This window comes from Watersipora subatra, chromosome 5, assembly GCF_963576615.1.
Source record: "Watersipora subatra chromosome 5, tzWatSuba1.1, whole genome shotgun sequence".
NCBI classification, from domain to species: Eukaryota; Metazoa; Bryozoa; class Gymnolaemata; order Cheilostomatida; family Watersiporidae; genus Watersipora; species Watersipora subatra.
In genome coordinates, this window is record NC_088712.1 from 8,980,282 (window position 1) to 9,005,224 (window position 24,943).

The 24,943-nt window shown below is 32.8% G+C and overlaps 1 protein-coding gene across 1 annotated transcript; it reads right to left on the reverse strand.

The window, feature by feature from the left end:
• Nucleotides 1-24,679, reverse strand: LOC137397091 (uncharacterized). Its single transcript, XM_068083377.1, has 8 exons — nt 24,504-24,679; nt 14,408-14,567; nt 12,971-13,163; nt 11,733-11,929; nt 10,737-10,907; nt 9,273-9,381; nt 2,372-3,088; nt 1-134 (listed from the first exon to the last, which is right to left on the reverse strand). The coding sequence occupies exons 1-8, from the start codon at nt 24,677-24,679 to the stop codon at nt 1-3; spliced, it is 1,857 nt and encodes a 618-aa protein (XP_067939478.1).
• Between the last annotated feature and the right edge of the window lie 264 nt (nt 24,680-24,943).

The window sequence follows — 24,943 nt, forward strand, 5'->3', positions numbered from 1 at the left end:
CTATGGTTGTAGCTGCAAGACTGCTATGTTCTCATTCAAATAGTTAGCTACAATTAGTCTGTCTCCAGAGATGACCACGTTAAACACAGCACCACTCTCAATAGCGCTGTCTGTCAGTTCTGCAACTACCTCACCTACAATATAATAAGTATTTTCAACAGTTACAGCATATTCATGATTTCAACCCACTTTAACATAATTTAATTCAATTTGGCTAAAGGTTTGCACTGTATTCTTCAGTCACTCAGAAAAACAGGTAATGTTAGATTTAACCTTTCCTCACATAGATTTATCCATCACTGAACTAGCATAGAACTACACTACAGCCAATTAGTTGAACGTGTTTTGGAAGGCTGTGTGAAACGTTTGTCGTGAAAAAAACAATATAGTTCTAAGGCTAAAACTTCATTCTATTCAGCAGCAAAAGTTTGACAAGTTTTTGTTCATTATTTTATAGCATATTGTGAAAAAAAAATTAATTTTCTTTATTCATGGCCAGCTGCATACTTCAACTTTGTCTCTTCTCCAGTTATGCTCCATCTTATTGAATTATGTTTACACTAAGCCGAGAGTGCAGCACTAGCCTACCTACTACTAGGACAAGCTTTTCCTTGCTTGAAAGGCTGCCCTTGAAAAGGCCGGTCAGGCATAACAAAAATTGAGTAAATACCAGCTGACTGGGTTTTTAATATGATACAAACAATTAATACCTAATATGATGTTATCTCTTACAGTCATAGGAATGTTGGCATGATGCCAAATGTCTGCTATAAAAACAGTCAAGAGCAAAGTGAAGATCACTTCCAGATAAATGTTATATGTGTGGCCTGCAGTTCAAGGCTTACCACTCAAGGCTAAAAAGCATGTATATGGGTTCCATTCAATAAGTAATGTAAACCAGTTTATAAAATAGTTTATATTGTAATTAGAAGCCTATGCCAATTTTATTTTTACTTCAAAAACTGACAGACCAAATCTGTCTCTAAATATAACTTTAAATTTTACTACTGCTAAACAGAGCAAATAAATATGAATCTTTCAAATTCTAGTATAATTATTTATCGAAACATTTGATGACCATCGCCTTCTTTTCTGCCATAACATAAATAGTAGCAAAGTGAGCAGAGATTATTTTACTTTTTTTCAAATCTTTATACTTTTTCTTTTCGCCTCCTTTTTAGGTACTTTTCATTGTTAAATATAATTTACAGTTTCACTGCCATCCATGTACAAATTTAGGTATCAGTCTACTGCCAGCCAGTTTCACCAAAAATGCTGACTACTTTTCTTGATGTATAAATTGTTTTTTTAATATCAAACACAATCTAGAAAAATTGTGCTATCAATTTTATTTTATTTTGCTAACAAGTTAACAAACACTGTTATGCAAAAAAGTCGATTTTTCTATACTTTGTGCATTTTTAAATCCACCTGAAGCAATGATCACTACAAAGCTAAAAAAAGTCCTTTTCACTGTTCCTTACTCTAACAAAACTATTAGTTTCACCTCCATCAGAGTGGGTGCTGCTACTTTAATTATCTGTGCAATCACTAATATCTGAATATAAATAAGCTATAATGCTATCAACCTAAGTAACTTTCTATTTTCCAACTCAGGAGGTACTTACGAAAGACATAATAACCCTCATTTGTTTAAACGTCAGAAAGAAAAATCTTTGATTTTAAGTTCGAAATTCCCAAACAAAGAATTAAAACTGCTTCGTGATTTTAGGCTAATTTTTTAGAGAATATTTTGGACAACACTGTCATTACCGTAAAAGTACATTAGCTTGTTGATTATGTTTTCAACAAATAATAAAATTGAGTTGCTGGGAAATTTGCAAAAACTCGCATATGGCAGTCGACAAAAGATTTTGTTCAAATGTGCATTTGGCAGAGAACGGGTTAAAGTAATGTCACCTAATACACTTAGACTACAATGATTGTGCTTCTAATTTTTTTTCCAAAAGCCTCAGTGTCTTTGGTTGTGTGTAAAACTTTAAGATTTGGTGCAAACACAGGGTATCATGGTAATAAAATATAGGATTTTTGGTTAATCAGGGATAGTCCATTGAGTGTGCAGAAATATCAAAAACAACTAGCTAATAAATGAAAAATGTTAAAAGTTATACAGCTATTCTGAATCATAAGCTAATGCTAGATCTATAGCGAGTGGACAATTAGACTTCTTTAATAATACATGTATGTATATTGTTTAATTTCAGTATGATAATTAGTCCGGGTAGCATTACATGGATTTACATCATCACTATGTATCTATTATTATATCTTCCAGTTACTAGTTTTTACAGCACATTTCTCAGCACAAATGCGCACACATTTTATGTACATCATTTATAAGTAAACTAACCAGTTGAGCTATCTAGGATTCTCACAGTGCGGCTCTCACATGCTGCAACCATGATATATCTTTCTCCATAGCAAGCTAATCCTAGTGGATCAGACACATCTTTACAAGTCCAAAGCAGCTGACCTTGAGAGATGTCTATCAAGCAGATTTGAGATGAGCCATAGTCAGACACAACTACCTTGTCTGATCCTGAAACACAGAGTGAGACCCAATTTTCGCTAAGCTGAGGACAAGAAATGTCTTTGAGTTTTTTTCCCGTGAGCGAATAAATGATGAGAAACTTTTTCATTCTGTCTGGAGCAACTACTTTATCACAAGTGACGGCTAGTCCTGTGCATAAGTCAGAAATATCACAGTGATTCCAGGAAGTGACTTGTTTTCCCTGCTGGTCATGTACGTAGATGGTCCAAGGATTGCCAGACACCGCTGTATATAGTCTGTTCTGGTAGACCTCTATTGCTTTAGGGTCATTGTTGAATATGATGAATGATCCTTTCACTTGGTAGTTGTTGTCAACAGTAGCTACTGCTTTACACTCCATCCCAGTTATTATTTGAGAGTTCCAGACTCTTGTTGAAAAAGGACCTGATGGTAAAGAGACTGTGTGAAGTAGTTTGAGGGATTTTGGAAGAGGTTTGGAAGGTTGAAGATTCAGATGCTCATCAATTAGAAATCCGTCAGTGAAGAAAACCTCTAGCATTATATCACTACTTCCACCTATAAATTTGTAGAAATATATGCACATATAACTTATTTCATTATTTTGTTGTACATTGGATAAAAGACATTAAGGCTCCGGTAACATTCTGACATTTTATGTGAAGTTGTGAGCAAAACAAAAACTTTCATAGCACATTCATGAAAGTTTTTTATAAAAAAGTTTCCATAAGACTGTTGAAAAAGCGATTTATAATATTTATAAGCAAACAGCAATCAGTGATAAGCACAGAAATGCACCAAAATGCAATTGAAAAGTTATCTTTTAAATAGGGTTAAAAACAATGAACTCGTAAAAAATCTATAAAATTTTTCATCCAAATAAATAAATCTTGATTTCCGCTGTTTTTTATGTACAGTTTACAGCAAATAGAAGTTCATTGAGAATGTCCGGTGCTTCAGACTTTTTAAATAACCCTTTCACTGCCATAGAAGCATTCATGCGTTTTTCATAATCGACTGCCGTAGACACATTTTAGCCACTTTCCCAGCAAGTGCCTAGTAACTTCATGTATTATTTGATGACAACATAACCAGCGATCTTTAGGTTTTTCATGGTATTGACAGTGTTGTCCAAAGATTTCTCTATAAAATTAGCTTAGAATAACAAAGCAATTTATAATTTTTGTTAGGGTATTTCCAATTTAAAAACAAACATTTTTTTGTGTAAGCATTGTATATACCTCTTGAGTTAGAAAACAAATGATTACATTACATGTATGCTGATGAAATTATAGCCAACCAAAATTGAGAATTGGTGATTATACAGATAATTAAAGTAGCAGCGCTGACTTTCATGGTGATGAATGTAATAATGCTGTAAGAGTAAGGAACATTGTAGAGCACCGCTTTAGCTTTGTAGCAATGGTAGCTTCACATAGCTTTATCAATGCACAAAGTATAAATACATTGAATTTTTTTCCTGGGAGTATTTTTATTTATATGTTAACAAAGGTGAAAATATATAACAAAAGTGTTTTAGATAGTGTTTGAAGTTGAAAAAATTGTATATATGCCACGAAGCAAAATCGGCAATTTTTGGTAACATGACTGGCAATAGGTCGATAGCTAAATTTGTATATAGACAGCAGTGAAAGCCTCAAAACCTCTACTTTTGATTTTTTGCTTAGTTGGTTTCTCAAAGTTTTCCGCATATTCATTAACAGAGTCATGCATATGAGTCTGTTACTACACAATTTACAAGTATTTTCATAGTAATGCTACAGTTGTTGAAACCAATATCTATGTTGAATAATTTTTAAAGTGGCACCAATGATTTTATGTATTATTATATTTTGTATTAGGGTTACTATACTACATGTAAAGATGAAGAAACATTTGCCTTACTTGGTCAGCTGTAGGTTTTACTTGAAAGACTGTGCTCTATTTATGCTTGATAATAATACTCTATATAAAAATTGTTAGTAGTGATAACCCTCATGTGACCTAATTATATAAACCTGATACTTATTCTTGGTTAAACAGGTTGAACCTGAGTCATCTCTGTGGTGAACTCACAGTTTTATACAAATAAGCGTATAATGATAGTTTGTAATATCGAAATAGTCATCCCAAGCAAATAATTTGACTATTTTTTATAATATCAAAAATGCAAATGTTCCTCAGGTCTATCATTCGTAAATATAGGGTTACTATCACAACAGTAGAGCATATTTGCCAGTAATTTTAAATCATTAGTTGTCACTGCATAAAAATATGTTTAAAAACTTGTTGTCAGCTTATCTGGAACTGTATTTCTCTAATTATTTAGGTATTCAATTATCCGCGTAATCATATCAATGCTTACATTTTGTTTTACTGGTTCATGGACTCATATATGTGGTTACAGTGTTCGATATGGGTGATCAGGTTAAGAGCAAGGTTGATCAGGATCGTCAGCTAGCAAAGCAAATAAACAGTATGAGCCAGCTCAGCCTAGACCAAGGCAAAAAGAAACCGTGCCGGGCTTTGACTAAACCTAGTCAGTTGATAGTATGACCAACTGGCATAAGACAAACAAGCCAGCCATCGACTTGGCACCACACAGACTGGCTTGCTGCGATGCTGGCGCAAGTCGGCCTTTTGGCAACTAAATATGAAAGGTGGAGCTTAGGATGAAGTTTCGAGGAGATATGAAAGGAGGCAGACAATCTAAAGGAGGCGGAGGACAAGAAAGCCCCCTTGCAGTATTCATAAAAATAATGTATATAAATCCTTTCTGCTCATGATAGTGGCCTGGTTCATTGTGAAGCATTAGAGGGTTTATATCAATTCCTTAACATTACTGCATATTTTACTTGTTTGTGTAATCATATCAGTATTTGCGGTGTATTTTACAGACTTATGTAATCTTGCCCGACATTATTACTTATTGTTCAAGTTCATGGAATCATGTTATTGTTTAATGTTTACTAAATATTTTACAAGTCTGTTTAATCATGTCAGTATTTGCTGGTATTTCACATGTCCATGCGTTATTGTTAAATATTACTAATGTTTAACAAGTTGTAGTTATCCTACATGTTTTACTCATTGTCATACATTTTCAAGTGATTAAGCAAGAATTGATTGGTTTGTATAATCACATCGGTGCCTACTGCTTATTTTACAGAATAATATCATCATATCAGTACTTTCTGTTTAGTTTATACTTTCATGTAATGGTGTCAATTATTACTTGTTATTTTAAAGGTTAATGTGATCATATCAGCCAGTACTTGTTACTTTACTGTTTCATGTAATTATATCAAGCTAATCACATATTTTACACGCTTATGTTTTCATGCTGAAGATTACTGCTTACATTACAGGTGCATGAAATTGAAATTTATCTAAAGTACACGATTGGCCTTTAAAAATACGTGATAAATCTGGTACTCTAAGAACTGAATAAACAAAACTTATAGTAGGTTCAAGAATATCCCCTCTGTATTTATCTTGACAGAAATATTTTTATGCAATATTATGAGAGGTTATTAAACAATATCCTCAAAAGTTTACAAAGGTCATGCTAGATTGCCATCATAAAGCTTAAATCAAGCTAACTTTGCGCTATCTATTCTAATATAGCTAAATATTCTAATACAAGTAATGCTTTTGTTTAGCTATTTATTAAATAGCTATAGCTCAGGCTTATATAAACTAGGTCTGAAAGGCAACAGTGCAATACATACTATGAGAGTGAATAAACCACATATTGTGTTATTATTCATACAGGAACATAACAGGTCAAAAAAGCTCATTTAAATTTAAACCATTGGTAACAGATTTTTACTCAAAATAAAAAATATTATTTGACTTAGTTGACAGAATCACTGTAGATAGAGCAATAATTATTTATATTTCCATGTTCCTGTACTCTGACTCATGATAAGGTTTAACCCTTTCACTGCCGTATGCACATTTCTGTGAAATCTATGGTCAACTGCTGAATGTGCATTTTTGCGAATTTCCCAGCAAATGTGTCGTAGCAAAAATTGATTATTCATTGACAACAAAACAAATGATCTTCAGTACTTTTATGATAATGAAAGTGTTGTCTGAAGATAATTTCTTTAAAGTTAGTTTAAATTGACAAATCAATTTAATTTTTTGTTTATGATTTTCCAACTTGGAAAAAACTATTTTTCTTTCTGCTGTTTGAACTATTTGGTGTTTTCATGGTTTTCGTAAGTACCTCTTGAGTTATAAAAAGATAATTACTTAAGTTGATGGCTTTATAGCCCGTTTATATTCAGATTTTAGTGATTACACGGATAATTAAAGTAGCAGCACTGACTATGATGGTGATGAAATTATTAGTTTTGTGAGTATAGGGAACATTGTATAGGATCGTTTGAGCTTGGTAGCAATCATAGCTTCACATTGCTTTATCAATGTTTGAAATAAAAATACATTGAATTTTAGCATAGCAGCGCTTGTTTACATTTTGGCAAAATAAAATATATAACAAAAATCTTCTAGATTGAGTTGGAATTTCAAAAATATTGTATACATATCATGGAGGAGAATGGGCAATTTTTGGCATAGCCTACTGGCTAGCAGTAGGACGATAGCTAAATCTGTACATGGATTGTAGTGAAAGGGTTAAAACAATACTAAAATTATCATAATGAAACTTATTTATTCGTCTTTTGGTAAATATGCGGTAAGCTCTGTAGCTAGTTTTATATGTTTTCTGGTTGATGAATATGGTTTCTAATATCAAAGGCTGGTATAATACTTTTTGACCCACAACTAGCTGTTAAATATCAGCGAATAACCTATCACTATTTAGACAAATTGTTTTAAAGAAATAATTATCATTTTACAGAAAGCTTGCTAATAATGGCATTCATCTCGTATGTTCAGCAACCGAACTTATAAATACCATATAATCGACATCCTCAGAGCTCTCCCCAGATAGTCATTTTTTGCACATTTGTTATAGTCACGTAAAACAATTAAAATATAAGGCATGAAATACATATAAATCTATTACATTACGGTATTAAAATAACACAGTGACAAACCTGCTTTGTAGTCCTTAACTTTTTTGCTGTTAAAATCAAATTCTACAGCAGGACATAGTTACAACGTTGGTGAAACTTAAACTTGGCAATTACTTGTATAGATTATCATTGGTCATTGCCATGATCCCAAAAAAATTAGAACCAAATTTTGGTAATAAATTTTACACCGGCTGCATCAGCTCGTGCTTTAGAAAATACTCAGTAATTCAGATTGAACTCAGACACCTTTTTGGCCATTTTTGAAAAGAAGGTTAGAATGTTTGAGTCAAAAGAATTTATCAATAATATTACCAGTCATGACATTATTATTACCATTAGAAATCAAATATCACTGTCAGCAGTACCATTGTTCAACAAAAATCATCAAAGGTCTGTAGATCTAAGGTTAGTAAAACTTTGTCGGCGTAATGCTTCTGACATAAATGTTCAGAGCTAAGAAACAAAGTTGATAAAAAATGAAGTTAAGATGAATCGAAACTACGCTCATGATCAGCTGTGAACTTATTTTATTGGCTCAAAGTATGCGGATAATTGTTTGCTTTTGTTACAGTACAATTATGATAGGATGATACATTGACTAATCACTATTTAGCACAGTTTCATACAAAGCTTTTATCCGCTGCATCATGTGCCGCTTAGCTACACGCAAAAGCTTTGCCGAGCCGTACTACGTGGCTTCTTATTACCCGACACATATTAATAAAAGAGTTAGGATATTGCTGACCTCTCCAAATTTTAATAGCAAATGCAGGTTTCCACCTTTTTGTGTCAAAGTCTTACAGTCTAGTTCTGCTGCTAATTATGAAGAATCAAAGAATCAAGTGCCGGAGAGCACTACAGTTTGCAGAAAACCTATAAATGCTTGATACTATGCAAAACATCCACTGACAAGCTCACGCGTGACCTATTGAGTGCTAACAAATTATGGCGTAATCATTTCTACTCACAAACTAATTATTGATGAAAAATTACAAAGGATTAGTATGGGCTGCCAAGTGTATGTATTCCTAAACCCAACTTAATTTTTGGAGGTGGATTAGAAAAAGTTAGTCAAGATGTGATTGTGGAAAATTACAAAGAAATAAATCTTTAACAATCAAGATGTCATTTAAAAACATGCAATACCCTTAACCAGAACTCATAAAAAGCAAATATGCAGTCTAGTAAAATGACCAAAAAGGTGTACTTTAAAAACTGGTGTCACATATCTGTTGTGTGTTGACAAAGCATTCACCAACACTGTAAACATTATATAGAAAAATCTTAAATGCATTTTAAAAGTATTTATGTAATTTCGGAAGTGAATGTATATCAGTTTGAAACGCAAATTTGTCTGGTGCTTCAAAGCAGCAGCATACTTTCGATAAATTTTATTTTACTAAAGATATAAGTCAGCATCTTGCATAGAGTTTACTTAAAATGGCGAATATAAATCATTTTAGAGTGTGCCAATTATTTTGATTGTAAAGCTATAGAATAGTTATTGTGCCATTGTTATAAGACTCTAATGTAGAAGATTAGCTACTGGTACATGATAATTGGATCAGGGGAATGTAAACCTATTCTATCTATTCTAACCTATGCTAAATTTTAAAAAAATCATTGTAATTCTACATTTGATCAAAGTTGCTATGGAACAGCCAGTCAATTAGGATGTTTCTCAGTGGACTTACTTTTCTCTCTCACTTTGCTGACTGAAAGTACTTGAACAGATGGTACGATTTCATCAATCAACCTTTGCATTTCATTCTTTGTGTCACTGTAGCTAGAGATTATATCACACTACAATAAAAGTTTAAAACAGCAATAGTCTTCAAGGAAAAAATACTGTGAGGCAAAAAAATCATGACAATTACCTATTAGCTATTTTTTAAGTTATTTGCAGAACTTCTATACATTTAATATGCTGAATTGAAATTACACACTTAATCGATTAGGTTGATTTGCACAAGATTTGGGTAAGTCTAATAATAATCAACCTCAAAATATCTAAAGGACGCTCAAATTTTGTGTGTGTTACTAAAACTAACAGTGTACTGACAACTGTCAATCCATAAACATGGTCTTTATTTTTGTCTGTTCATATGGTAATAAAGCAATGTGAACCTATTTGGGTAACGCATTGACTAACTTTCATTATATTTTCATGGCTTTTGAATGGCACTATTTATAATTATTAAGGTTTTGTATCAATGTTGTCAAGGTTTTGTTTGTAAAGATTACTAAGTTAACCAAAAATTAGTGTTTGACAGTCTATCAAAGTTGAAATGGTGTGAGGGTGATTCAACGAGTCGGGCAAAGAAAATCTTCGTTAAATGGTATCTCTGGACTAGAAAATTGTGCTTTGAGCACCATCAAATACAGGACTATGATATCACTGCAAGTAAACACAACTGGTAACAACCACTCTGCTTTTTATAGTAATGTGACTAAGTTTATCGCCATCTGTACAGTTGCATATTGGAAGGGCAGAGAGCTGTGATAATATTATAAATGCTGAAGGAGGAAGCAGAGCTGAAATACTTTGAAGACCGTCCAAAATGGTACTAAGTGTGTAAACAGAACAGATGTCTAGAAAGAAGTAGAATGCTTTGTCGCCATTTTGAAACTCGGCTAAAAGGTTTGTAACGCTTTGGAGAAAAATATCGACTTATTGTAACCTAAAGATTTCGAAGCTAGCAGACCTAGCAAAAAATCAAGTTAAAAATGTTTAGATACATTACGGGTCCCAATTTTGCTTATCTCCAATCTAACTCAGTTAACAGCAGAACCAATTGTGATGTGCTACACCAACTTCATTACAATCAGGTTTACAAAGAAAATGATTGTCAAATATTCCCGTTCTCCAACATGACAATTCAAACCACACGCAGTCAAAATCACTCAAAAAAGTTCACTTTTAAGCTTGAAAAGCACTTTTTTACTATCGAAGCCGGAAAGGAGAGCGTATATCAAACTCGCTGCTCATTGCATAAAACAACTTATATTCTAGTCGTATCAGAAAACTAGTCAAACATTGAATCAAGTGCATTGAGATGCAGGATGGCTATGTAAATAATTCAGATACTGTACAATGTTAAATGAGTAAAAAAACTCTAGATTGCAAAGTCTATTTGCTTATCGATTTACCCTTTTACCTGATGAGCATGTTTGACTCGAGACTCTGTCTTGCGCATGATATTTCTTATCTGGCTCCATTTCTTGAGAACCTCATCCTCAAGGAAGTCTGTGATGAGAGTTTTGGTTCTTAGTCTACCTTCTGTATATTCATCCTCAAGCTGTTTGTACTTAGACTCCAAAGCTTCGATCTTCAACCAGTGAAACAATAAAAGTACTTAAGAACACAAATAATGCTTTATGCAAGAAAATTTTACCGACTTTGAAAAAGTATATTGTAGTTCACAATAGCTGGTTATCACTAACTAAAATGGTCCACAAAGGAATTCACTGTCCGATACATTGTATTATACGCATAACTCCACAATTGATAGCTCTATCTAATATGCCATCATCTAACATACAGCTAGAAAAATTATCTATTATTACGCATTACCTAATAGGATTGATCTATCCCGCAGCATAGATTTATGTTGCAAAATATTACGAAAACCTTTTGAAAGTTTTCATTACAGAAAGACTACTTGCTAAAAGGTAGCATACATTGTAGATATAAACATTTGTATGGTAAAACAGCTATAATCAAATATATATTACGCTGATGCAAAAATCCTTTCTGTCTTGTGGTTTCTGAAACATATTTCACTAAAAAAAAATCCAGTAAAACTTTCTTCTTTGCGCAAAAGTTGAGTCATGACCCCCCTGACCTTCAATCCAGTCATTCGAAAAGAGTTTTTAAAAAACTTGTGTTTTTGCAAGTAGTACAGAGAAACAAGTTTGATTAACTAAGTAGAATTACAACAAAATTCTATTTTTTAATATTATATTGGTAGGTACCTCGGTGAATAATCAACCGTATCTATCTCTGTATAATATTAATTTGTAATGTTGTAGTGATAATTATTACGTGGAACTTGTCCAAAGTTCTTGTAATTTGAAGTCAGCTTATCCTGTCAAAGTAATAGCAGCTGGAGTCAATAAATGTTTTGCTAAACACTTGTCAATGTCATTACAACCTGTGCATCCCTTTTATGATGAATCTCTTGCAGCGTTTCAGTCGTTTCCTGGTCATACTCAGCAAGTGTTTGAGAGGTGAACTTGAAGATTTGTTCAAAGTCTTCTTCCTTCTCAATCATTCCTTTCTTTAGTTTGTTGATCTTATCATTAAGTTGCTCTACAAGCTGATTTAAAGTCATCATCTGATGAGTCTCTCCTAAAACATACAAAATGTACAAAATGTAAAATCAAAGTTATCATGTCGAGTCTAATTACCAACAAAAACTAGGTGACTCGTAATAGATTTTTTCTCATTTAAAATCACAAGCTTTAAAAAAGATACACTGTAGAGCATAGAGAGCATAAGTAGTTAGTTATACAGTTAGTAATGTTAAATCTATGTCAATATAATCTGCATCGGGCTGCTAACTTTATACATGCATGTTGCGCAATAGTTAAATAGCTGATGTTGTATTGCGCAATCCAAGGTTGAGTCATACTATTTCTTTATTAACACAGCTCACTTACTCAGTTATTACACAATATTCTATTTTAGCAACTGACTAATAAGGCTGTTCTTTTCAGGAAATTACTAGAATAATGCTTTAGTATATAAGGACTGACATGATGCTGGCTCGATTCATTCGTTATTCACTTGCAATAAAGAAAACATCAAATGAAAAGTTTGAATCTTCTCTTGATAGACCCGCACAATGGGTCCTATATAAGAACTCGGGGTGTCACCACATCTACTGTGTGACATTCTACATAATCAGTCTAATTTGTAAATAATTTTTTGGTGGGTGGGAGGCTAGAAATAAAATAACGGTTACAATTATTATGATATCTTCAAAATTTATGTAACAAAACTAATAAAATATGCATGTGACTTTAAAACTATAAGTAAAATTCTAACACAATTATTATATCTGCTTCACCAGAATTTCAAAAAGTGTAAACAATTTCATCAATGATCAGTCACTAACTTAAAGATGAAATTAGTATAACAACAGTTAAAAGTCCATTTGTCTTAATAAAACTATTTATATATGGAAAAACTCTACATTGTAGTTAACTTTAAGTTTAAATGTTTTCACTAATACAGTTTGGTCAGTTAGTTCAGGAAATAAACTATTTAAGTTTAACCAATGATAATTATCAAGATTTATAGATGAATTTTGTCTGTTTACTTTGTCCACAATTTGGCAAGTCTTTATTATAGTCTATGAAAAATGGTTGTATTACTATTACCAATTACCGTCATCACAAAACTTGGCTTTGCAAACGCATTCATTGCAGATCATCTTCAGACATCTATCACACCCCAAACTAATTGGCTTGTCGGTATGATCAGTACAGACTCTGCTTTGCTGACTCTTCAGTAGTTCATACTGCTCCATGTTTATGGTTGGATGAACTTTTCCAATCTCCTCATGATACTCCTGATGAAACTAAAATGTAAAATAGGTCAAAACAACTACAAAAAGTGGTTCAAATCCAGAGTAATTGAATTTTCCAAAGTTATTTCTAGGTACAATGAGAAAGATGGTTAACAAATTTTACAATTATTTCAGGCAACAAACAAAACTAGCCACACAAAAAGTTTGTCTGCAAGCGACCAAATTCTAGAGTTAGTAGACTACATTTCACTAGGTCTTTTAATGTGGTTGCATTGTTGCAAGTTCCATTACAAAACAATGAAAATAGATTTATTTAACTTCTTTCTTTTTAATGTCAAATTGATATATTATATATTCGACTAACTAAGCTCATTCAATAAATTATCCTAACCCCTTCTTATTTAATGACACTTATTTAGGTAAAAAACAAAGGATTAACAAAACAGTTTATCAACAGATAATTGATATGGTCTAATTACAATGTTCACAGTTGTTAGCAAGGTTGGTTCTTAATAAGTACAAAAAGGTCTTTAGCTTTTAAACAACAATGATTCATCTACCAAACTCTTAACTTGGCGGTAAACATATAACTCTGAAACTAGATTTTAAAAGCATATCAGAGCTGAAGTAAAACTGGTATCTAAAATTATTAAAGTTTTCATGAGGATTAAGTAAGTCATGGTCATCGGATCTAGCTATGATAGCAGCAGTATTAGCAGTATGAATGAGCGAAATTGGTACAAGCACTATTTTGCTCAGCCGTTGACCAAATTGAATGAGTTATAACTGTGACATGAATGATTTTTTTGTAATTCATCAGGTATGAGAATTAAAGCAAATCTGACTTGAACTTCAGGAGAAAAATCCCAAGCATATTCCGTTTATTCCCAATATAAAACACGGCTTGATAAATACTTGATCAATACGATAACCGTGGCTTGATCATCTGAACAAATAAGATATAGCAGGCAATACTGGCGAAAGATTTATAAATTTTTTGTCATTCACTTTTTAAAAGTTATTCAATACTGATAACCATTATCAGCAAAAAATTGTGAATAACTAATGGAATTTCAATAGTTCATCTAACAAACTCAAATTTTGTGTGATTATCACAAACCCATAAATGTAGTTCCAAGTTTGTTGTAGTTGATCAAACCATCAATATGTTCAAAACCTAAAGTTTAAATACTTTAATAAACCAAAAACACATGTGACGGCAGAAATTTAAGTTCTTCTCAAAGCATTTACGCTTGAATGTCAAATAGTAAATAACTTATCAACTTATTTCATACCTCATGATGCCTTACACAGTAAATCGTATCACACAGTGGACAATAAGAAAATGCCCGCTCATTATTCTTTCCTTTCTTTGCACAGAGATCACATGACTTCGGCTTATCCTTGGCTATATCGTACGCTGGCAGCTGGTTGAGTGGTACCTCATATACTTGACTATAACATAATAAATATCAACTATTCATGTTCATGTAAAAAGCAGTTCCTTAAAAATAAGTTTACCCTGCATATTTTCATAATTTTAAAGTGATTGAGAAATCTATTGATAGAGGTACAATTTAGTTTAGAATCAAAAACCTATGTTGCTTAGTCTTACTGAATTTAATATCACAATATACTAAACCATTGTATAGGTGTATCCAATAACATAAATCCCCAAATTGGTGTTTTGTATGAACTTTGATTTAATTTTAGGTTTTATTGGAGTGCCATAATTGTTAGGTATACTGTACACCCTCAGAATACCGTTAACCTTTAATACGATTATTTTGCTTCAAGAAATGGAGCATAATAATTTTTCTACTCTGGCATACTGATATTATTTTACCCATTTTTACACATTCAACGAAATTTTTTACAAGTTTAAATTTGGCATTCAATGGGTTTATTACGTTAATGTAAATAGCTAGGTGATGACTTTCTGTTAATCCAAAAACTTTTTTAAATGCCTGAGATACGCTTTCTTTCAGATTGGCATTTGACAGGCAAAATCTGAAACATAACATTTCTCTCTTAAACTGGTTACAAAGGTGGAGTTGCAATTGTTTTGCACAAGGATCAGGGATCAATAAACTTCCTTTAATCTGCTAACAAAAAATCACTTCATTATGGAAACAACATCTCTAGAGCTTTCTAGCCAAACTATGTTGAAAAGGTTTTAATGGAGTTGGCAAAAGGTTATAGTGAAAAGGAGCTATTAACCAATGTTATAAAGCTATTGTCCTGTATAGCTTGTTATTATCCTGAATAGCTAGACTATTATTTTGGATAGCTATGGACTACTCATTAGCCTGCATAGCTGTTTAGATTTTGTGTTCAGCTGTGGTTAACTCAATCAAATAACCCCACATACACATCCTGAACTCTCTCTTGCTTTATATATAATACATACTACAAGCCACTTAACAACCAATAGCTGATAAAGTTTTAGCGATGAAAACATTGGAGTTTAGTAAAATAAGTAATTATATGTACATACATGTTCATAAAATGACTTAGTTTAAAAAGGGGGTGTAATAAGCTAAATTCACTTGAGATAAATTCAAAAATTATGAAAAGGTATTATTTCAAAAAGGTAAAAAGTCCCTACAGTACATACCGAACATAGTACATGGTAAGGTAGCTTTTTATTGCAAATCATAGCCAGTAAATGAACTAAAATAACTATAGGTAACTATAGTTAAGGATTACCATACTATTTTGTTACCAATTTTAATATCTACATTAGTTGTATAAAATTGTGATAGTTTTTGACGAGAGATGTTTGCACTGGATAATTACTGTGATGTCTAAAACACTCCATATAACATTTTCACTGTATCTTGAACACTGTATGTTTATTTTTTACTCATATACTTCCTGCAAATATCAAAGGACCAGCTCTGTTTGAGCCTGTAAACTTGCGCAAGGTCTGCTCCTCCAGCTTGGACCTGCCTAGTATTTTCTTAGGTGACTTGCCATTAGCCAGTCTAAAAAGGCAGGCCCGGGCCTACAGTGGAGCAAGTCAGCGGCAATTTGAGGCTGTTGGAGCTGCAATTTCTTCATTGGTATCAATATAATTTGTGCAAATAGATTATGTTTTGGCCGCATACTCCATGTGATTTATTATCTGGCATAGTAAATCTTCATTTGCTTGGCATAATTCTAAATTGATCTCTAGTTCGTTGATTGCCATAACACTATTGATTTAATTGTCTCTATCTCAATGTTGCGGGGTTTGCCAAGCTCTCCTTTATTAGCAGTTGTCCCACAGCTGGCAAGTGGCAGCAGGTCAATATATATTTAAGGTGGTAGGAATTTGGTGCAGACCCCATGGAGAAGGTTTCTTTCAATTTGAGCAATTTTGGCAGATGTGAGCTGTTCCTGTCCTCCTTGACTTGCTATTCTTGTTGGCTCTTGTATAAACATCGGCTGTGTTAAGTTAGAGGGTACACCGAGTAGTCTCTAGATCTGTGCATCTTCATCCATTGTGGAAAAAATTATTTTATTAGAGACAGTTGATGCAGAACATCATTTCATTGGATATGTTGTATTCAAAAAACCTGGTCATAAGACATGTGCTGCAGCTTGCACGGGTAACAAAAGTAGCCAAGTGTTCAAAGACATTGTGCCACCAATTCTCAATTTACAGAACCCACACTTATCTTCCCTTTTCTAAGACCATGCAATAACATGGTCTCACATACCGTTCTGTGCACATGCTCTTTTTAGGAAGCTTGACAAGGTGAGCATCTATCGGGGCCAACTTAAGCTTTAAGTAGTAAACTTCTTAGACGTAACTTTGAACCTTAACAACAACAGCTTCAAACCGTATAGTAAACCTAACAACACAACCACATATGTACACAAAAACTTAAATCATCCACCATCAATCATAAGAAACATACCTGAATCCATCAACAATAGACTCACCAAAATTTCATCAAACAAACAACACTTCGTGGAAACAAAAGCCCTGTTTCAAAATGCACTTTTAACAGTAAATACAACTTTTCTTTAAAATACCAGAGCAACAACCCCAACAAAGAAAACAGTCAACACAGAAGCAGAAAACGCCAAACAATATGGTACAACCCCCATACAACAAAGCTGCTAACACCAAGATCGGTAAACAATTTTTCTAGATCCTAGAGAGTGAATTTCTACCAGAACACAAATTACACAAAATCTTCAACAAAAACTCCATAAAACTAAGTTATAGCTGTACTTCATTCACCAACCACATAATTAGTGGGCACAATAAACAAGCACTATCGCAACCAACCAACATCGACAGGAAATGCAACTGCAAAAATCGGGAAAATTGCCCTCTAAATGGAGAATGCCTTTCACACTGCATAGTATATCAGGCAACCATAGAGTCTGAAGAACATGGGCAAGAGACACAAACGTATGTAGGCCTCACTGAAACAACTTTTAAAACAAGACTAGCCAACCACAAAACATCCTTTAAATATCCTACTAAAAGGCTACAAACAGAATTGAATAAATACATATGGGAATTAAAAGACAAGAACATTCGCTATAATATAACCTGGAAGATCATCAAAAGAGCGCGGTCTTACAACACATCAACAAAATCTTGCCAGTTATGTCTATGGGAAAAGTACTACATCATATTCGAACCGAAGTTAGCCAGCCTTAACACTAGAAGTGAGCTGATATCCACATGCCGGCATGCCAGAAAACACCTAATTAGCTCAATAACATAATTTGACTACATAATTTGCTGTATACTATAATATATATATCACAGAATAGTATTAAGCCCTCAGCTTTAGTAAGTAATTTTATAGCTTGTACATTATCATTTTAATAATTCTACCTGAAGATTGCAACGCGATTGCATGAAACTAATAGTAGTAATGATTTTAACCTGTAGTTTTTAATAAACTTCATATATACAATGTATATATATATATATATATATATATATATATACACAGTCAAACATGGATAACTCGAATTTCACGGGACCTAGCGAAAGTGTTCGAATTATCAGAGCGTTCAAGTTATCAGAGCACTGTCACAAGTCCATGTATATACTTATTTATTAGTAGATACATGTACATATACAAACTATAATATAAATCAAAAGCACAAATGGCTTGTTTCAAATTAAATGCTTCTAATGTAAAGTTTAAAACGTTTTTATCAAAACGTATAGAGATTTTTTTATCACGTGAGATTGGTTGGTTGTTTTAGGTGATGTTATTGCCAGGACGTTTTTTAGATTGACATTGGCAAAACTTGATCGTTGTTGAAATGCTCAAAAGAAAAGACATCTTTTTCTTTTGAGCGTTTTACCCACAATTAGTTTTGCTGATTTTTCTTGAAGTATATGCAAAGATTACCTCACTTTTCCTTTCTTCCAAAGGGCGATCGCTAATATAATATTGCTAATATAAGCGGATGTTTGGTATAAATCAAATTTCACCAAACCTTTTGAAAAGTCGTTGAAAAATATATTTTGCCGATGGTGGTAATAACGACGCTTATGAATTACAACAAGCTGAGGTTAACCTCTATGGCTTGGAATAAAATGATTTTCTAAAGTGATAACAACCGTTTCGGTAGCCGTTGGGAAAAAACAGTTCGAGTTAACAGTGTTGAGTTCGAGTTATCTATAGCAATTTATCATTACGTGGGAACGGACCAAAGAAACCGTTTGAATTAACCATGTGTTCGAGCTATCCGTGGGCGAGTTATCCATGTTTCACTGTATACGCATATATATGTATATATATATATACATATATATATATGTATATATATATGTATATATATACATATATATACATATATATGTATATTATGTACATTTATATATATATATATATATATATATATTAATATTCTATTAATATGTAATATGAGCACATATAGGTATATTTAGGAAAAGTTTAAAAGCTTTTGAATCGTTGGACAAATTGCTCGAAAAAATGCAGTAGCTTTCACAAAGATTGTTGACATTATGGCAGCAGCACACATCAGACTTTTCCATGGTCAAATTTTTTGCACTTTTTTATTTAAGCCCTCATTAATTTAAGAATCGATACGGAGTTTATGTGTGATTGATGAAGCTTGGAAACAAAACATTAGATGAGTTACTTTGTTTCTAGTTTGTTTTTAGCTAGTTTCTTTATTAGTTTGGTATAGAACAAATAGACTTCTGCAAGTGTTATTATGTTGGTACATAGAACCCAATCTACAAATAGCGATCATGAAAACATGTTATTTAGGCATGAGTCTCAATTGATGTATGATAACTCTTAGCAGTGTGCTAGCTTTATGGCATGCAACTCTTAGTGATTGTGTGGTTCAATTGTATTTAGCTGATACAAGCTTTCATCTTTCCTGAACATATTTCAACAACGTAGGATTGTCTGTCTTTGCAACAAATCCTTGCAATGCTTGATTTTTGGTGATTTTGGAATCAAATTAATTATTCATTCATGTGTAGAAATTATGACATTTGTACGTCATATAGTCTGTACTGCTAGTATGAAACCATAATTTTTCCTTTGCATACATGTGCAAGCATTGAGCTGTTTATAAAAGTTTAGCTTCTTTTCCTTGATAACTATTTAATATAGTGACGAGTGAACATCTGAGGTTTGCTAAAAAATAATTGCGATCATCAGAATTGCTGCCAATAGGCAGGCTGAGCAAAATATGCATATCACCGGTGTACATTTCCAAACCTTTCACAACAGATATGCTATACAAAGTGTTGCACTGTTTAGAAAATAACAATAAATATTTCATAAAATAGCATGAGCTTTAGCACTTAGCTCTGCCTAGTCTGTTTACTCTGCCTACAACTTGTTAAATCAAATGCAAGGGAAGATGATCGTCATCATTCGCTTTTGACTATAATGATCTAACTTTTTACTTGTCATTGCAATCATGAAACTGAAATGAAACACTGTTCCCATTAATTCAATCGAGTGTATAAACTATTCCTCTATTTTATACCAAAGAATAAAACTATACATTTTAATTGCAGATTTAATCTCACTTTTTATTGAAGATTTTATTTTACTAGTGTTTGTGATTTTTATGTCAGTGAAACTTGTTGCCCTCCAATTATAAGAAATGTATGATTTGATTTTAGCATTAGCTCACGGTCCGCAGACAATAGCTGCATCACTCTATTTTATTCATCTAAATAGTTAAGCCTCCTATTTAGGTTCTGAAGATTAATCATTGCAAAATGTCTCCTAGCATCTTTTTTACTTTACAGCTTGTGGTTCCTGTAGCTAGATCACGCAAGTATATCGCATGTTGGAGTTGTCCAATCCATAATTATTTAATAACTATGCTCTCCATAAACTAATAGAATTTTGGAATCAAATTAGATTAATTGCAAAGACTCTAGATGTACCACTTTTTTAATCGGCAGATAGTTAGCTAAGAGGGTATGCCAGCCTTTGTATTGTGTACCACCTCATTGATGGAGATTGGTTGCTCTGAATTGTTTGGTTTTTTATCTAAGACAGTGGCTGCAAGAGGATTATTTCAATATATCTATAACTACATTGTATAAAACGACTTATATTCCATGAACTATTCGCTGATGTAAACACAAACTGGCTAGTATTTACGAGAAAATATTTTCACAGAAGATCGTTAAACTAATATGTGATCGACACAGATATCATTAAATATAGTGCAATAAGTGACAGTTTTTAAAACCCAAAACAATTTTTAGTAAAGATTTTACAGGCTGAATTTTAGCTATTTACTTGCAGCAAAAGTATTTTTGCCTAACAAATTATTCTTATGCCAAAAAAGACTTTTAGACTTGGTTCTAAGAAAATAACCAGAGTTTGTGTTAGCAATATATGATACACCAATTTAAGACTGAGTTTTAGCTTTCACAATTGCTGCTCTAACACAATTTGCTACATGATATTGATGAGTATGTTGCTGCTCTAACACAATTTGCTACATGATATTGATGAGTATGTTGCTGGTCTAACACAATTTGCTACATGATATTGATGAGTATGTTGCTGCTCTAACACAATTTGCTACATGATATTGATGAGTTGCAAAAAAAACAAAATGCAAGGAGAAAACCTACTAAAGCTTGCTGAAAAGTGAGTTGCTCTTTAGACAACAAAATACACTTGTAACTTTAAATAAAATTGCTTTAAGCTGTAGTATTGAATTCATATTTTAAAATTCATGAGCTCCACTTTGTTTATTCAATTCAATCAATCTCAGCCTAGACTTGTTACTTACAAATAAAAATATATAATAATTATAAACCCCTTCTAAATATTGAAAAATTAATCTCTCATAGCTATAACATGATTAAATATTTTGAACCTATTGCTCCAGACAAAAATTAAACCTAATTATTTCTAATACACTTTTGCTTAGGACTATGCATTTATTGTAAACACCTCCTAGTTGTATTAACGTGTTGATTGATTACATTAGTAAATACGAAGCATTTTCATCTAGCCATCAGTCCCAATAATTGAATTAATTTCATAGCGCACAGGCTATTAGCGTTGCATTTACTTTATAGCCTGCAGTTCTCATTCAATATGTTATGCACTTGTATTTAGTCGGTATGTGTGCAGGCATTCAATAAACTCCTAGCAGCTATTTCACGAACTAAAAATACCGACTTATGTGCCTCACTAATGAAATATGATATCACCATTATTATTTGGAGCCTACTATAACTAGTTGTACTACCCAGCGTTTCCTAGGTAATAAAAAAGGCTTTGAAATTCAAATTTTGTTTGTATTTAACATATAACAACATTTGCCATTTTTACTTTCAAACTACTGGTCATGAGAAAATGTTTTGTGTAGTTGAAATAAATTAAGAAATAAAAACATGTGTAAAGGTTTTCCTACTTTGTCAAACAACTGTAACTTTCAAACTTAATATCATGAGAAAAACTTTCTATGCAAGTTAAATAAATTAAAAAATCAAACAACGATAAAAGGGTTACAATGTAAATGTGAAAGAATTAGCAAGTAATAGCTAAATTAAGTCTTTTTTCTACAATTACAATAAAAAGCTTATTTGGTATTGATACAATTAATACAAACTGAGGAAACAAAACAACGATTATGAATATTTGAAATTAATAATAACAATGCAGGCATAGAAATGTGTGTATAACAAAGGTTACGGTTCCAGCATAAATTAGTTATCAAAATTGGAATACGACGATACCGGTACCTTTTGACACTGGTACAAATGTAGAAATAGAATATTTGAGTGTTTTTGTCTGACCGAACAGTGAGAGAACATAAAGGCTAGTCATACCGGAGATAATACAATTGTACGCAGAAATGTATTGACCTTCATCAAGATTTAGCAATTGAACTTTACTAAAACCCAAAAATAGAAGTTCATGAAAGTGGAAAAAGCCTCGCAATTCATAGAGTTAATAGATTTCATACAGTTTGAAGTATTACATCATTTTTGGTGTAAAAAGGGCAAAGGGTGTATATGTATCATTTATGTAGTATGAGCCCTAGATGGCATAAACTTTTGGAATCTCGTGGTTAGATAATTGGATTGCAAAATTGTGATCTCAATCTTCATGGGTTCAAATTCGGCCTAATGTGAAATTTAAGTTCCAAAGTTTAATAGCTATAGCTGGGCGGCCTATAGACATACAACCAACTTTGAGAAACATATATTTAGATAAACATGTGTTGTATTTCACGACAATTATGTTTACTGATTTAATGTTAACTGAATATGACTGGCAAATTGGACCTACTTCCAAACATATTTTGCGCTGCATAGTTTTGCTTACACATTTTCTGCAAGCACTGGAATTTACAGTATCATTAATTATGTCTCCTGCATGCTTCAGCCATATCAGATTATAGGCCTGATTTTACCAAACTGGTTGCTCTAATAATCGCAATGACTAACTACTTTATTTTCAATTGCTTTTTAGCAGAAACTTTTGATAGGTTTGAACAGGTTAACCCGGTAATTCAAAAAAAATTCTCAAAATGTTATCACTGTTTTAAAACTTAAAGTTGAATTGTTGCACGATATTTATAACTTGGGAAATACATCTATAACTGAGAAATAACTGAATCCTTGTTACAAGCACAAAGGGGCATCCCACATAGTGAGTAATTGTAGTTAAGGTAACACGTGTCAACCATCGTAATCAGAAGTTGACATGGTATTTTGCTGAAAGCATATTACATAGGAACACAAATGGCAAAAATAGTTGCAAATCAACAGAAATGATGCAGACAATGCTTGATTGTTCAATAGTTTAACACAGAAATGATCCAATCCCAGAAATTTCTTTCCTTACTTTCAGGATAAACACAGTCAGTAACCATATATTACTTTTGAATGCATGCGCATTGATCTCTAATTGCTGTTGCTTTAGTAAATATTATTCTCCTCGTGGTTTTTAAAACAGGTCAATGGTTTACTCTGCATTAGTAAAGCAAGCAATTATATCCCTAGTCTTGGCGTATTGTTCACATAAAGAAGTGGCGCCACTCTATCTGATTGTTTACAATAGCCAACACAAAGCATTCCCATTCAAGCATGAAACCGAATCATTAAATCAATATAATTGCACTAAGGCTCTCAAAGCTAGTATACACTGTGTCAAACAGCGTCTAGCAGCACCTAACAGCACTGTGTCTAGCAGCCCTGTTCACAAACTAGTCATTGATCTCAGGCAAGTAGACCAATACCATTCCTAAGACAATGTAGATATTCTGGGAGACACTGCAGCTGCCAATATTACCCATATTAATATGTTGCCATTGAATCACAGTAGTTTAGGTAATGCGAACTATTTTGGCAATAGTGACAGACTGTCACAAGTTGTTTGATCTAGGTTGCCTGCATAAAATATTCCGCAGTGGGATTAGTAATTTATCACCACAGTGACAACATTGTATAAAATAATGCTAATCTACAGGCCAATTCCTGAAGCCAATGCATATAAGTTTGTCATAATGTTAAAAACCATATGACAGATGAATTCCTATGTAGCATGAAACTGGTGCCACAGTGAGACAGTGTCTACGAGACTTATGTTTTATTTATGCATTGCAACTTACAGTCTCCAGTGAATATACAAAGTGCCTGTGTTTAGCTGATACTGGCTTAAAACCTTTAGTGTGTACGTTCACTCGACTTCTAGTAGGCTACATATTTTACAGACTGAAGCTATCTGCTATCTTGCCTTATGAAATTTTTAAACTAATAAATCATTGTTAAACAAAAACAATATATTTACTGTGTTTCAAGGAACTAAATATGCCCAGCACAAATGCCATCAAAATATACCAATTTAGCCAGCCTTCAAACCTTAACCAAAATTAAAATTCTGATACCTAACAACTAACCTGCAATCTTCCCATGGACAAATCAGAATGTTATTCTCATCATAGAAGCCAGTAAGACATTCAAGGCAATGTACATGGTTGCAGGTAAGCTGGCGAGGATTGGGCAGAGCCACTCCTTGTCTCAAACAAAAACCACATTCTATGGCAGGTGGCACAATCTCTTCCATGTTAGCCATAATAGGAACTACAAAAATAATTTCATATGGTATATCAAAAAGGCAACTCACATAGTCTCATAGTTAGTGAACACTCAGTGGTGAGAATTTATATTTTAAAAGTATCATGTGACTACTCCTCTGCAACTATATTCTGCTTAGAGATCAATTTTGCATGACAACAAAATTTATTAAACGCTGAGTCAATCTTCCCTAGGAAAAATGGGTAAATATATTAATATTTCAGGTATACTATAATGTATATACTTTTGAATAAATTCGATG